Source organism: Balaenoptera musculus, chromosome 2, assembly GCF_009873245.2.
Source record: "Balaenoptera musculus isolate JJ_BM4_2016_0621 chromosome 2, mBalMus1.pri.v3, whole genome shotgun sequence".
NCBI lineage: Eukaryota > Metazoa > Chordata > Mammalia > Artiodactyla > Balaenopteridae > Balaenoptera > Balaenoptera musculus.
Window position 1 is genome coordinate 112,410,635 of NC_045786.1, and position 15,604 is coordinate 112,426,238.

The 15,604-nt window shown below is 37.2% G+C and overlaps 1 protein-coding gene across 3 annotated transcripts in view; it reads left to right on the forward strand.

The window, feature by feature from the left end:
- Window positions 1-4,908, forward strand: part of SRP54 (signal recognition particle 54) — a 43,871-nt gene extending 38,963 nt beyond the window's left edge. For all 3 annotated transcript variants that reach the window (XM_036842872.1, XM_036842870.1, XM_036842871.1), the window contains 3 exons: window positions 113-283; window positions 3,430-3,525; window positions 4,398-4,908. In XM_036842872.1, the coding sequence (XP_036698767.1) occupies window positions 113-283; window positions 3,430-3,525; window positions 4,398-4,489 (359 nt within the window). In that variant the 3' untranslated portion in view covers window positions 4,490-4,908. The remainder of the gene's footprint in view (window positions 1-112; window positions 284-3,429; window positions 3,526-4,397) is intronic.
- The last annotated feature ends 10,696 nt before the right edge of the window (window positions 4,909-15,604 follow it).

The following is a 15,604-nucleotide window of genomic DNA, read 5'->3' on the forward strand; positions in this document are numbered from 1 at the left end:
CTGGTTGGTGGTTTGACCACTGTATTTTCTGTGTGTAAGATATTTGCATGTAACTGCTTTGACAATGAATGTTAATTGTGTGTACGAGAAAGTTATTGACCCTTGCCTACAGAACTTGACAGTACTGATGGTGCCAAGGTTTTCAGTAAGCAACCAGGAAGAATCCAAAGAGTAGCAAGAGGATCAGGTGTGTCAACGAGAGATGTACAAGAACTTTTGACACAATATACCAAATTTGCACAGATGGTAAAAAAGATGGGAGGTATCAAAGGACTTTTCAAAGGTAAGAAAAATAACAAGCTCATCATTAGTTGACACACTGAAAGGAAAGAAAGAGGTTGAGAAACTAAAAATTAAAGCCAGGGAGTACTGCCAGTATTAGAAAATATACTGCTGAATTTCATGTTATATTCAAGTACTTCCAGGATTTATAATGCAGTCTGTGATTTATCTGTTTTCAGATTCAAGGTAATAAATGCTAATATTTAAAAAAATCACACTTGATGACCTTATTTTTGTGACGTTATAGTATATATTAAAGAAAATTTAGAGAATATAAGGAAATATAAGAAAAAAATTTAAAACACCCATTACCTTTACTCCCCAGAGAATCCCATGGGTCTTATTGCAAATAACATTTGATATAACTAGTGTTTTTTCTTTTCAAACATCATGACTTTTTTTCCATATTGTCAGATATTCTTCAGAATATAACTTTTAACCACTGAGTACTATTCCAGTTACGCATGTCTCTTTGTTTAGCACAATGCATCTTTGTTGGATGTTTAGGCTGATTTCATATCAGTATCAGTTTCTGTGCAGTCTTCCGTGAGGCCAGGGATTTTGTCTGTTTTGATCAGAAATATAGTAGATGCAGAATAAATTTTGTAATAATTCAGTATTTCCAATTTAATGGTCAAATGTTTTTCAATATGTTTTTTCGATTACTCACATTTAACATTTCTTCGTACATTTATTGGTTTGAATTTTCTTGGTGAATCCCCTCTTACTTAGGTTACTTGTCCATTTGTTTTATTTTTTTCCTTATTGCTTTGTAATAACTCTTTAAAATTCTTGGACTATATCTGCAAATATTTTTCCCAAAATTTCATTTGCCTTTCATTTTTATTTATATTTTTAATTAAAAATGAAGTTTTTATTTTTTTAAATTAATTAACTAATTTATTTATTTGGCTGCATCAGGTCTTAGTTGCGGTATGCGGGATCTTCGTTGAAGCACGCGGGGTCTTTCATTGCAGCACGCAGTCTCTTTGTTGTGGCGCGCGGACTCCAGAGCACGCAGGCTCAGTAGTTGCAGCATGCAGGCTTAGTTGCTCCGCAGCATGTGGGATCTTAGTTCCCCGACCAGGGATCAAACCCACATCCCCTGCCTTGGAAGGCGGATTCTTAACCACTGGACCACCAAGGAAGTGCCTGTAGTTTTCATTTTTAATGCAGCCAGGCCTTTTAGTTTGGTTTCTTTTATACTCATAAAAGCCTTCCCCATGTTGATATCACAGTAGTCACCTATATTTTCTTCTACTTGTTGTTGGTTTTTTTTTTAGGTTTTACTCTTTATCCCACCTAGAATTTATTTTGCTGTGTATTGTCTAAGGTAAAAAGGTAAGTTTGTTTTTCCAAAGGGTTAAAATCAACTGTCCTAGCCCTCTCTAAAGTTTTTTTCTATATCATAAACACTATTAAGATGAATTATTTAAGAAATACTGATTAGGCAAACTCCAAAGATGAATAATACCACTGAATAGCTTTCTAAAAAAGATGGGTATTTACATAAGTTTTTATCACGTTTTGTCTTTGACAGTTTCCTTATTTTCCTTGCCTGCTATATCCTATTTTCTTTTTTGTGACAAGGGAGAAAAGTTAGGCAAACAAATTTAAAATTGGTTATAATTCCTAACGTCACATACTATTTCAGATAGTGATTTATAAACACATTAAGTCAGTTTAACATCTTTCCCAAATGACCCTGACTGTTCTTGATAGAACTACTGCAGATCTGTTGGTCAGATCTTGTCTAAGCATTAACTGCTCAATAAAGACACAACCAAGGTGAAGTGGGCAGTGGATATGGTACACGTCCTTGTCACACCAAAGTCTTAATAATTTTTTGAAGTTTTAAGTCCTCAGAGACAAAAACTCTTACCACAAATCACCAGTGGTCGTAGAATTCACATCTTACACAAATTTATTAATTGTGAAACATTTTTTACAGGTTTTATCATCTTTTATAAAAACACATTTTCTTTCATTCATAGTTCTTAATTCATTTAATTTATTCATATTAGCCAGCTTTGATCAGAGAATCAGGGTCATCTTTGATTTGCATTTTCACAAATGTTCTTGAGAAGTACCAGAGTTAATGTTCCTTTGAAATAAATAGTTTTGCTGAAGCAGCTCTACTTATTCATTGCTATTGCATCAATGATGTCTTTGGCTTTCTGTCTCTTAAGAGCACAGCAGTTATTCTCTAAAGGATGCTCTTATCGCTTCTGCCCCAGTGTGCATCTCTTTCATTGGCTGCCTTTTTACTGTGGAGTTTCGACTGAGTGTGTAGAAATTCATTAATAAATGGAGTTACATTATTCTTTCTATTGTCTGGAGCTTTTTGTTATTTATAATAGCTTCTTAGATATACACATCTTCAGGTTCTCTCATACTCATTCTTTCATATCCATTTATCAGTAATCCACTCTCTTTCCCAATTAACCCATATCTATAAAGTTTTTTGTTCAGCATTCTACCATGTCACTATTAAACAATTGTTATAGCTTACTATTAATAACCACTGGATATGGTTTTGCTTATAGTGGCTCATTCACAGATATAAGTAAAAATGTTAACAAAAATTGTAGCCCTTAAGAAAGTTCCTTAGGGCTTCCCTGGTGGTGCAGTGGTTAAGAATCTGCTTGCCAAAGCAGGGGACACAGGTTCGAGCCCTGGTCCGGGAAGATCCCACATGCCGCAGAGCACCTAAGCCCATGCACCACAACCACTGAGCCTGCACTCTAGAGTCCGCAAGCCACAATTACTGTGCCCATGCACCTAGAGCCCGTGCTCTGCAACAAGAGAAGCCACCGCAATGAGAAGCCCATGCACCGCAACGAAGAGTAGCTCCCGCTCGCCGCAACTAGAGAAAGCCCGCGCGCAGCAATGAAGACCCAACGCAGCCAAAAATAAATAAATAAAATAATTAAAAAAAAAAAGAAAGTCCCTTAATATTGAATTTCACTTGTTCTTTCTCAAAAATATGTATGTAATTGGGATAAAGAGTAGAAGGGAATATGTACAAATAGAAATCATTGTAGTAGAGTGATAAGATTATAGGTTTTTTTCTTTATATTTACTCAATTTCTATGATACCCTGATTATATTACAGTCTATATTGACTCAAAACCTTTTTTTTTTCAGGTGGTGACATGTCTAAGAATGTGAGCCAGTCACAGATGGCAAAATTGAATCAACAAATGGCCAAAATGATGGATCCTAGAGTTCTTCATCACATGGGTAAATACAAAGTTGTTGCCAGTTGCTAATACTTGGTTTAGTTTATAAGGGTTGAGTTTTAATAAGTCTTTTGTTGTGATATGAAAATCTGTTCAAACAATGTATGATGTAAGTAAAAGGGCCATCTAACTTCTAAGTTGAATGATTGTAACAGTGCTGTATAAGCTGAAGTTTTATTCACTCCTCTACTGCTGTTTGTGATTTTTGAGCAAGCTACTTAATCATCTTTTGTTAATGCTTGTTCTGGTGACCTTTTGCCTTAGTTTAGAATCTGGATAGTTTCATTGATGAGACTTTGGAACTATATAACGATTTTGAAAACCCAGTTCCACTTTTACCATGTAACCTATAAAAAGTTCCTTAAACTTTCTGAACCTCACTTTCCCCTTCTGTAAAATCACAGGCAATAGCTCGTCAGGAAATTATGATGATTAAATGAGCTAATAGATAGGAAAGCATTTAGTACAGTTCTGGGCATAGAGTAGATGTTCAATAATGGTGAATTGTTTTCTTACTTTAAGTCCTATGAAATAACTACCCCCGATCCCTGCCCCAAATTATTACTATTTACAAGACTCAGACTTCCCAGGAAAAAAATTTTTGTTTAGATTTACTGACTCCCTACTGTGTGACAGGTACTGTTCTAAGATCTCTTCATGTAGTATGTATTTCTCATAATGTGATGAGGTAAGTTATTCATTCTCTTTTATAGATGAGTATACTGGTTATAATACAAATTTGTATGTACTTTAAGGCTGATGCAGTCAGAACCCAGTATATTTTTTAGAAGTTCAGGTACTTATTAGGCAAAAGTAACAAATGTTTCAAGTTGTGTTTAATAATTATCTGATTTTATTCTACTCTCACTCTAGGTGGTATGGCAGGACTTCAGTCAATGATGAGGCAGTTTCAACAGGGTGCTGCTGGCAATATGAAAGGCATGATGGGATTCAATAACATGTAAAGAAGATGCCTTAATGTAAACTGACTCAGTTGATTACATTGTTTGCTGAGACCTCAGAGTTTCCCTCCTTTTTGCAAATGGGAAAAAAAAGTATTTTTCTTGTCTGTCTTGCGCCTTTTCTTTCTCTCCTCATCTTTTTTCCCCCTCCTTTTCTTTTTCCTTCCTTCCTTTTTCCCTCCCTCCCTTTCATATAAGGGAGGAATATATGGTTTTTGTGGAAATCATTATATTTTTGCTTTAGGGTTTCTTCTGTTAGTTTTCAGCCATCATAACACTTCTTAAGTTAAGCAAATCATGATGTAAAATTTTAGTATTGATACTTAAAAGTTTTTAATTGTCTCAAAGGCCAAGCATTGCATTTGTAAACAGTCCTGGTCAGTAGTTACACGATGTCTCAATAAAAGTGCTGTAAAATAAACTTCAAAGTCGTTATAAGTTAAGGGGTTGTTAACTTTCTTTATGGCTTAAAATTATCAGTGTATCATGTTAAAAGGCAGACAGAGGAGCTAATATGTAAAACTATTCTCATAAGTATACCTTTATTGGGACATATGATAGAGTAACCTAACCATTAGTATTAGGAATTTTTGTTTAACTTGGAATAATCAAGATAATTTTGCCGTAGAAAATCTTAGGTCTGCCATTTAAATTGAAATTGTGAATTTGGTTACAGTTCACAATTTAATGTTTTGTATATAACTTGCATTTTTTTTACCTCATATTTTTGAAGCCTTAATGGCAATATTTGATTTTCTTGAGAAGCCAATTTTGTTATGTTTCTTACATACCAAAAATCTGCTTGAAGAAATTGATATACTTTGATGATAATAGCTAATGTATAGACCTCCTAATGGGAATATAACTGCAAATATTAGGCTGTCACTATTATATATTAAAAATAATGAGACCATGACAAGATTGGCTTGGTTGTTGGTTACTTTGGATTGCTGCACAGTTCAATTAGGACAATGGCTTTTCAGTAAGTTATGGAATTAATTTAAAATACTAGAATAATTATTGTACCTACTCATTATTGACAACATGAAGATAATAGATATGGTATAACAGTTTATTTTGAACTAGGGTGAACTGATTTTGAACTAGGATGAACTGATCTTCAGCAAAGAATTGATTTGTAGAAGTAGAAGAGAGTGAAAGAAATAGCTAGTTTTTATAGTATTAATTTTTTATAACTCAAGTGTTTTAAAAGGGTCTTAAAATCCAAAGTATCTTCAGAAAATAATTACATAGAGAATGCAACCGATTTTCTTGTTTATTTGGGCAAAGATTTTATATACCACCAAATCATTTTCACCAGCCAAAAACTTTAATATCCCTATAGAATATTTGTATACCCTGTAAAAATTACGTATCTTGCATTCTGCAGAAATGTCATCACAAGGTCCAGCTACAGAAATTTGACAATGGAGAAAATATTGTTCTCCAAATTAGTTTCTTATTAAACTGATGCCTACCACCTTTTCTGGGCATGCATTTTTGTGATTTCTATCCTCAGGGTACCACTTTTTCATTTTGACCAAAAAAGGAAATGAGGCACTTGGCCAAACTTTATGGCTTTGGGCATTGTTGTTAGTATTTTTGGGTGTGATGCAAATTATATTTTTCAGAAGCAAAAATAACAGTGGCAAAGGACAACTAAAGGTCCAGAACATGTAGGTCAGCTTCTGTTTCTCTTGCCTCTTCTATAAAATGAGGAAATTGGGGATGTTCTCTGAAATTCTGATTCCATTAATTCCTCAACCTGGCATCTTTTTAGTTACAAAAGCTATCTTTCAGTTCTCACAGTTTTTATCAAAGTACTCATTTTTTGAAAGCATAAGTACTATATACCAGAATTAAATTCTTTAATAATTTGAACAAATGTCTTTTTATTTTTCACTGTTGTTAAAATTGGTTCCTTAGCTTTTTGATATATGTTCTATTTCCAACTTAGACCACTAGCTAGATCTAATATCATACAACATTGGATTCTTCTTGGATTTTATTATAATGTTACTTAAATATGTACGAACATAAAATTAGGTATAATTTCTTGCATTTACAATGCTTATGTAATTTTAAAACAAAACCAGAGCTTAATTATCAGAAAACTACAATACCTAGAAAAGGCAAATTAATAATTTAATCTGATGGATGTCAGTGTTCTGAAAGTATCATATTTGCTAGCATGTAAAATATAAGGTGTATACACAATGCATTGCAACTTTATGGAGGAATTTTTTGGAAAAAATTAATTACTTTTCATCATGTAGTAAAAGCAATTTTAAAGTGTGTTACATAAACCATTATATTGTTCAAGTAAATACAGTGTGTCATAATGTGAGAAGTCCTAAGTTCTGATATGCAGTAATATTGTACTAACCTTGAATAGACATATAACGCACATAGCTAAAAAGAAATGTATTGTTATCAAAAATACTGATATAGAGAAGGCAATAAGACCAGGAAATTACTAGAACTAAAGTTTCCTCATGCATATTAATGTTGGAAATATTACTATAATATTAATACCTTATGTCAGTGAATGTAGAGGTTCTGAAAAGTAAACCATAATATAAAATAAAATTGAATGAATTTCTTTTACAGGTAGCTCTAGTACATATAAACAAAAATTTGAGTAAAAAATGGAACAAAGTGTTTAAAATAAATGTGAAGGAATTTCAGCTTGTTGATTGTGTATGCATACACAAGTAAAAGCAAGTATTTTACTATAATAAAAAGTAATAGCAACCACAGAATTTGAATGAGCCAGGGAGAACCATGGCTAAATAACAACTAAATGTAAATAAGTTTTGGTCTTCCTTAAAACCTGGCAATAATTATTAATAAAGCCAAGTAAGGTGCATATTCAAAACTAGAAAGCCATCATCACAGCCCAAATCTGTTTCTGTTCATTGCTGGCATTCTCTGGATTAGAAACGTAGTCATCTTTAAAATTCTGCTCTAAACTCCAGTTACCATGCTCTGAACATTAAGCTATTGCATTACAGTTAAACCTAATGCCTTTTTTGCTTCTGAGCCATGAGTTACAGGAATGATGAATTTATATCTCAAATTTTGAGGTATTAATTTAAATTTTACTTCTAGATCACCTGTATAGTCTATGGCTTGTTGTTGATGTGATGTGAAATTTTGCTATGAGTCTTTTCCCAACACTTTGCAATTAGGGGTAGATAACAATTTATTTGTGCTCATTGTTGAGTAATTGCTAACGCAAGCCTCTAGTCCGTATCCTTCTCTACTGACCTCTTGTCTGTAATATGGGCATATTGAGTACAAGGTAATTTTTGGATGCTTTTAAAGGAAGCTGGTAAATTATGGCACATTTCCTTTGGTAGTATTAATGTGGTGCATAAAAGCTGTTGAGGTTGGCATGCCTATGCTACTGTTTGCAACTCTCATTACTTTTCTTTCTCTTCATCCAAAATGATTATTTGAAGTGCATTTAGATCTTTTAGCTTCATTTGGCTTAAAAGTTTCTCTCATTAGCCTAAAACAATGCATTTCTTGTACCAGTTGGATCATAAATGGAAAAACAATCAAGAAATTGCACAGCAGTACCTGTTTGTAGGAGGGATAATTTAGATGAGTCTGACACTAATAAAATCCCCTATGTGGGGCCCGAGACTCCTCTGACATAAAGACTTTCTTCTCATGGGAAGCAGAAGTGAGTAATATCCTGTGATCGTGGTCTATTTTTCTTAAACAACACACGCAAAAGTTTTATGACCTTCCAGGGAAAAGTCCTGTGTAATGTCTGCGTATCTGCATAATTTATGTATCTTGCTTGTTTGCTTTTTTTTATTTTAAAATAGAATGAGGGAAATTAAAGAGGTAACCCAAAAGAGGTAAGGGTTGTTACTGGATATATTCATGGACCAGAAATTCCCAAAGTTTCTGACTTTGGGAATCAATTAAGTGGTTCAGAATTTTATTTCTGGCAGAAGTAGTACAAGAAATACCCACCTGTTTCTTGACATTCCCTTTGATAGGAAATATAGAGAGTGTGAAGCCCTTCTGTTGATGTGTGTCCTTTGATTTTTTACAGTTTCCTTCTTACAGGTTACCAAGAATTTGGATTGGAGGGTAAATTTGCTCTATATACACAATTAGGTTATCAAGCGCATCTCATCTGTTACTAGGGAAAGGTATGGTTTCCTTAGTCCAGAAAAGGTACAGTTCTCAGGATTGTTTTTTCCTTTTGGCAACTCAGCCAATATCAACAATTTTATTTTAGAGAGTTCAGCAAAAGTTCAGCATGGGCAGTGAACCTGGAGCTCTTCAGGGCACATCTCAGTCATTTATGCCATTGTTCCTTTCACATTTCCCCCTTTTGCTCATAATTTTTCCTGGAGAAAATATCACCAGGGCAACTTTTAGTCCCACATAGCTGGAGTGGCTTGGTTGCCTGTTCTGGATTCATCATGTTCCTCAGAGTGGGGGTTGGGTGTAAGAGTCAATAAATGGATCAGGAAAATCATTGGCGGCATCATGATATTGTGCTGCCTCAAGCATAGTGGTCTGTGTGAGCCTTAACCAAGCAGAAGAATGGTTAAGTATAGAAGTAATCAATTTAAGCAAGGACTTTATCAACATAAAGAAGCTAACAGCTATTAAGAGCAATAACCCAGTTTGCAGAACAGTTCTGAACCAAGATCCAATGTTTGAGGGTAAACAGCTGAACAAACATTAGGGGAGTGTTAAGGGTATCAGAATGAAGCCAAGCGGGTTTCTTTTGTAGGATCTCAGTTTGAGTTTCTACTATACCAGAAGTATTTATCCAAGTACCGCAGGTGGCATTTAAGATGGCACAGATACCTCCATGTTCTGCCAGAAGGTAGTCTAAGACAAGTCAGTTATGTAATACAACATGAGTAAGTGAGTTTAGGGAGTTAACTTGGTCACTTAATGCTATGACTATGGCATTAGCTATGTCTGCTATGGTGGCAGATTTCGAACCAATTTGTCAAGGGTTCCAATCCTCCACTTGGGGAATATAATTCTTAGATATTTCTGAAATCCCTTAGAAGAGATTTCTCAGCAGAGGAAGGAAGTAGAGCATGTGTGCTATTTGGAAATTTCTGGAGAATTTAACACAGTCAAAGGGGCCATTAAAAATCCTAGGGGACATTGAGAACCTGGGGCTAGGGGGTCATCTTCCAGCCACAAAGATATAGCAGATGGAGCACAAAGAAAGGAGTTGTCAAGGTGAAATTAAACCATGGGTCAGTTATATTTGAGCAGCCTAGAAGCCTTCCTTGTTGGAATATGTGGGGGGTCATCATGAGGACATATTCTGTTGCACAGCAAGGTAAAGATGAGAGCCAATGTTTCTGGGTAACCGCAGGGTACTGTTGGAACAAATTGTTCCTAAGAACTATTGGGGTTTTTGTCTGATTCTATTGACCAAACAGGAAAAAGGAGCTGTGAATTCAAGTAGGCAAACATGGTATGCTGGGAGAATAGATGAATTCTGAACAGGACATGGTGGAGGGATATTAGTAAGTTTGGAGATAGCTAAGGCAAGGTGATCCCAGTGTTTGGTAAATGATTTGGGGTGCCAATGGCATAGCCAACAATCTTAGATTTCCTCCAGTGGCTAGACTTTGGGAAATGCAAACTAGGGCATTACTCTTCCAGGCATAAGGGTTCTGGATGGATTTTAAGCAAGAATAATAACAGAAGTCTAATGAAAGAACTATCCAAGTAAAATCAGCCATTTTAATATAAAGAGGAGAAAGGGTGGCTCATGGCCTTGGTTAAAGAAAGAATCCTAAGCTGAATAGATTAGTTGAATGGCCAAGAATTGGAGCCAGAGGCTTCTTCCCAGGAGAGTTCTGGCAAGATATATGGTTTTCATAGAATTACCGCCAAAGGAGGATGCCCACTGTATGTAGTAGGGCTAAGAACATTAATAAACCTGAAACCAAAAGGAGGAGTCTCAGAAGTTCAATTCTCCAGTCCTTCATAGTCAAACTTAAGGGACCAAAGGACCTGGGTCATTTCCTTTAAACTTTTATTCCAAGCACACACCCGTGCATGAAAATTTTCACTCCTTGAGAATGTGTCTATAAGGAGTATAAGAAGGAGAGTGGCAAGTTGATACATCATCAATTATTACATATCGAAGGAGACATAGCAACTCTGTGATAATGGCAATTAGAACAAAGGTAAGAAGAGAGATTTCATTAATGGTGATCATGGAGTCTTGGGAGAGTTGTCTATATCAGGTGTCATTTGCTTCACTTTTGGGTCAGTTTCAGCTTTAGGTCTCCCAACTGTTTCAGAGGCCCATTCAGGTGAGGAAGCCTTTTTTAAACGAGAAACGTGAATCTAAGAATCAATGCCTTTATTGGCACAGAGGTTGGTTAAGAGTACCTGATAGGGTCCCTTCCACCTGGGCTGCAAGGAATCCTTTAAAAGATGTCTTTTCCAATAAACATAGTCCCCTGGTTGTAAATTGTGATGTTCTAGGTCTTCATATCCCAGGAGCGCTTTACTGTGTAAAGGTTTTTCAACCAGGTGCTCATTTTTCTTTAGTCTTAATGAGACTTTGGCAATAATGTAAAAGATCTCCCTTGACTAGAAGGGGCTCGTATAGCCCTGAGTCAAGAATCCTAAGTGTTCCAGTAATTATTTCAAATGGTGACAACTTGTGTTTTCCAAAGGGTGTAGATCTTAAGTTTAATAAAACTGTGGGTAGTAATTTAGACCAAGGAAGACTGATAGCCTCAGAGAGTTCTGCCAATTGTGTTTTGATTATCCTATTGGTTCTTTACACTAGACCAGAGGACTGAGGATCATGGGCACAGTAGAAATGTTGTAGTATAGGCCAGATTTCACAAACAGCATTTAGAATTTGTCCAGTGAAATGGCTACTTTTATCACTACGTAATTCCAAGGGAATTCCCCAAGTAGGACTAATCCTTTCCAACAATATTTTGGCCACTGCAAGGGTGGTTGCTCGTCTGCAAGGAAAGGCTTCCACTCAATGGGAATACATACAAACCATCACAAGAACATATTTGTATCTCTGAGAGAGAGACAGCTAGATAAAATCCAGTTGCCAGATAGCAAAGGAACCAAGAGATAAAGGAAAGTGGCCTTGAGAATATGAATAGGTTTTCCTGGGTCATATTTCGGATGATCTGATACCTTTGACATATTTCAGTCGCTACAATGGGAGGTTTCCAAAAGTATTTTTTTCCCCAGGCTATCGTTTTATCAGTTCTTTAATCAGTCATTTCATGTATTAATTTTAAGATGGTTTGTTGAGTGACACCAGAAAGAGCAGGGTAACTGTTTGGCCCATACCAAAGCCCAGGATGCTGGTCAAATATGCATCCTTCAGAAACCCACCTCTGCTGTTCCTTAGCTGTAGCATTCACTTGCCCATCTCTGATAATATCTTTTTTTTTTTTTTAATTTGAGTATAGTTGCCTTACAATGTTGTGTTTCTGCTGTACAACGAAGTGACTCAGCTATATGTATACATATATCCCCTCCCTTGTAGACCTCCCTCCCACTCCACCCCATCCCACCAATCTAGGTCATCACAGAGCACCAAGCTGAGCTCCCTGTGCTGTACAGCATGTTCCCACTAGCTAATGATTTTACACATGGTAATGTGTATATGTCAATCCTAATCTCCCAGTTCGTCCCACCCCACTTACGCCCACCCCAGGCCCACACATTCGTTTTCTGTGTCTGCGTCTCTATTCCTGCCCTCCAAATAGGTTCATCTGTACCATTTTTCTAGATTGCACATATATGTGTTAATGCACAATATTTGTTTTTTTCTTTCTGACTTATTTCACTCTGTATGACAGACTCTAGGTCCATCCACATCTCTATAAATGACCCAATTTCGTTCCTTTTTATGGCTAAGTAATATTCCATTGTATATGTGTACCATATCTTCTTTATCCATTCTTCTGTTGATGGACATTTAGATTGCTTCCATGTCCTGGCTGTTGTAAATAGTGCTGCAATGAACATTGGGGTACATGTGTCTTTTTGAATTATGGTTTTCTCAGGGTATACACCCAGTAGTGAGATTGCTGGGTCATATGGTAGTTCTATTTTTAGTTTTTTAAGGAATCTCCATACTGTTCCCCATAGTGGCTATATCAGTTTACATTCCCACCAACAGTGCAAGAGGGTTCCCTTTTCTCCACACCCTCTCTGGCATTTATTGTTTGTAGATTTTTTAATGATGACCATTCTGACAGGTGTGAGATGATAACTCATTGTAGTTTTGATTTGCATTTCTCTACTAGTTAATGATGTAGAGCATCTTTTCATGTGCCTCTTGGCCATCTGTATGTCTATTTAGGTCTTCAGCCCATTTTTGGAGAAATGTCTATTTAGGTCTTCTGCCCATTTTTTGATTGGGTTGTTTGTTTTTTTAATTTTGAGCTGAATGAGCTGTTTGTATATTTTGGAGATTAATCCTTTGTCAGTTGCTTTGTTTGCAAATATTTTCTCCCATTCTGAGGGTTGTCTTTTCATCTTGTTTATGGTTTCCTTTGCTGTGCAAAAGTTTTTAAGTTTAATTAGGTCCCATTTGTTTATCTTTGTTTTTATTTTCATTACTCTAAGGAGTGGGTCAAAAAAGATCTTGCTGCGATTTATGTCAAAGAGTGTTTTTCCTTCTTTTTCCTCTAAGAGTTTTATAGTGTCTGGTCTTACATTTAGGCCTTTAATCCATTTTGAGTTGATAATATCTTTTAAATGTTGGGTGTCCTTCCAAGAAGTATATAGTTAACTTGGTGTGAATAGAGTGACCAATGGGAGGAGGTTTCTTTATGAAGCCTGAATCTTGTAATGCTGCGGCCTTAGCAACTCTGTCGGCCAGTCAGTTTCCCTTTCCTTCCTCAGTGTTGTCTTTGGAATGCCCTGCAACTTATTGCCAATTGTTGTGCAGCAAGATTGCATCCAGCAAAGCCTTAACAAAGGGGCCGTTTTCAATTTCATTTCCCCCTGAGCTCAAGAAACCTCTCTGTTTCCAAAGCATTCCAAAATCCGGAGCTACTCCAAAGACATACCTGCTATTAGTGTAAATGTTAGCACATTTGCCAGAGGGCAAAGTGCAGGTGCAAATAGTGTGTATGGTTCAGCTTGTTGGGTTGAAGAAACTGAGGGGCAGAGCACTGGATTCTGTTATAGTGAAGGGAGTAGTGATAGCATATCCAGATTTCAGTTGTCCAGCAGTATTTCATAGATAAACCAAGAAATGTCAAAGTTGTCTAAAGGTGTTTCTTGCAATCTGGATGCGGACTAGTCAAAAGATCAGTTGTGGTTATGTAATCATGTGAGATTTTATCTGTTGCTGATGGTAAGAGGGTAGCAGGATTTAGGGAGTTACAATGTGACAAAGTGACATTTGGAGAGGAAAGCAAGATTTCATAGGACGTCAGTCAGCTAGCAGATAAGTGCGTGTGATGTGACTTCAGGAGTGCCTCAGTAGAGTGAGGGACAAACACCTGTAAGGGAGACCCCATAACTGTCTCTTCTGCAGCCTGCAGAAGGGCAGCAGTGGCTGCTATTGCTTGGAGGCAAGGTGGAAGATCTCGATCTATAGGGTCCAACTGGCTCTAAAACCCAGTAGGTCTCTGTTTGCCCCCATGGGCTGAATGAGCACTCCAAGGGTGTTTCCTGCTAACTTCATGAATGAATAGAAAGTGAAGAGAATAATTAGGGTGTCCTAAAGCAGGGGCTGTGGCCAACCGAGTGTCTAAAGTTTGAAAAGCTGATTCAGCCTCATTATTCCAAACAAGAGGATCAGGCCTCTGTCATTTAGAAGGGAAAAAGGAGTTGTGCATACAGGAAGAAATTAGGAACCCAACTCTGCAATACCCTGTTAGCCCAAAAAAAAGCATCTCACTGGCACTTGGTGGCATGAAGCGGGAAACTGAGATATGCCCTGGACACATGTAGGATCCAGTGTTAGCCCTTGAGGGGTTAGCAAATGACCCAAGTATCTTACCTGGGTTTGAACAGATTGGAGCTTTTTCCTTGAGACCTTATGCCTTTGTGTGCCGGCTGAGTGAGGAGGTATAGGCTGTCCTTGAGGCTTGCTTCCTCAGTAGGGGAACATAACAAAAGGTTATCAACATATTGAAGTAAAGTAGAGCCCTGGGCAAAATTCACATTGGCCAAGTCTTGTCTCAATATCTGTGAAGAGTAAGTAGGGTTTTCTGTGTAGCCCTGAGGCATAGTGGTCCAAGTATATTGATGTCCTTCCCAAGTAAAGACAAACAGGTATTGGCTATCTGGATGGACAGGAATGTTGAAGAAAGCACTACGTAAATCTATGACTGTAAAGAACTGTGTGCTCAGAGGGATTAAATTGAGGGTGGTGTGAGGGTTGGGGACTATGGGGTAATGTGATATGACTCTACTGTTTACAGATTAGAGATTTTGAACAAAATACCAACCTTGGCCATGAGATTTGCCCATGGGAAGGATTGGTGCGCTACAGGGACTGGTGCATGGGATTACGGGGCCCTTCTGGAAATGTGCCTTGACAGTGGGACGAATTCATTCTAGGGCCTCAGGCCTGAGACCTGTTGAGGTGAGGCAAAGGTTTATTAGGATCTACCTGGATCCTAATTGATAGCACCTAATGAATGTGTTCTATGTCATTTGAAGAGGTAGACCATAAGGTAGAAGGAACAGAATCTAACAAATCCTTGTGATTGGGAATTGACAAGACAGAAGCAAGGAGGGGAATCTCAATATCAGGACTAGAGCTGGAAGTAGACCTTGAGGAGTCAATTGCAAGTGTATTTCTCCTTTTTGGGAAAAGGAAATATTAGCTTGTAATTTTTCCAGGAGATCTTGGCCCAAAATGTGTACTGGGACAGAAGGAACAAGAAGGAACTGATGAGTTCCCTGCAAAGAACCTATCTCAAAAGGCAAGGCGGGGGGACTTCCCTGGTGGCACAGTGGTTAAGAATCCATCTGCCAATGCAGAGGACACGGGTTCGAGCCCTGGTCCAGGAAGATCCCACATGCCGCAGAGCAGCTAAGCCTGTGCACCACAACTACTGAACCTGCGCTCTAGAGCCCACGAGCCACAGCTACTGAAGC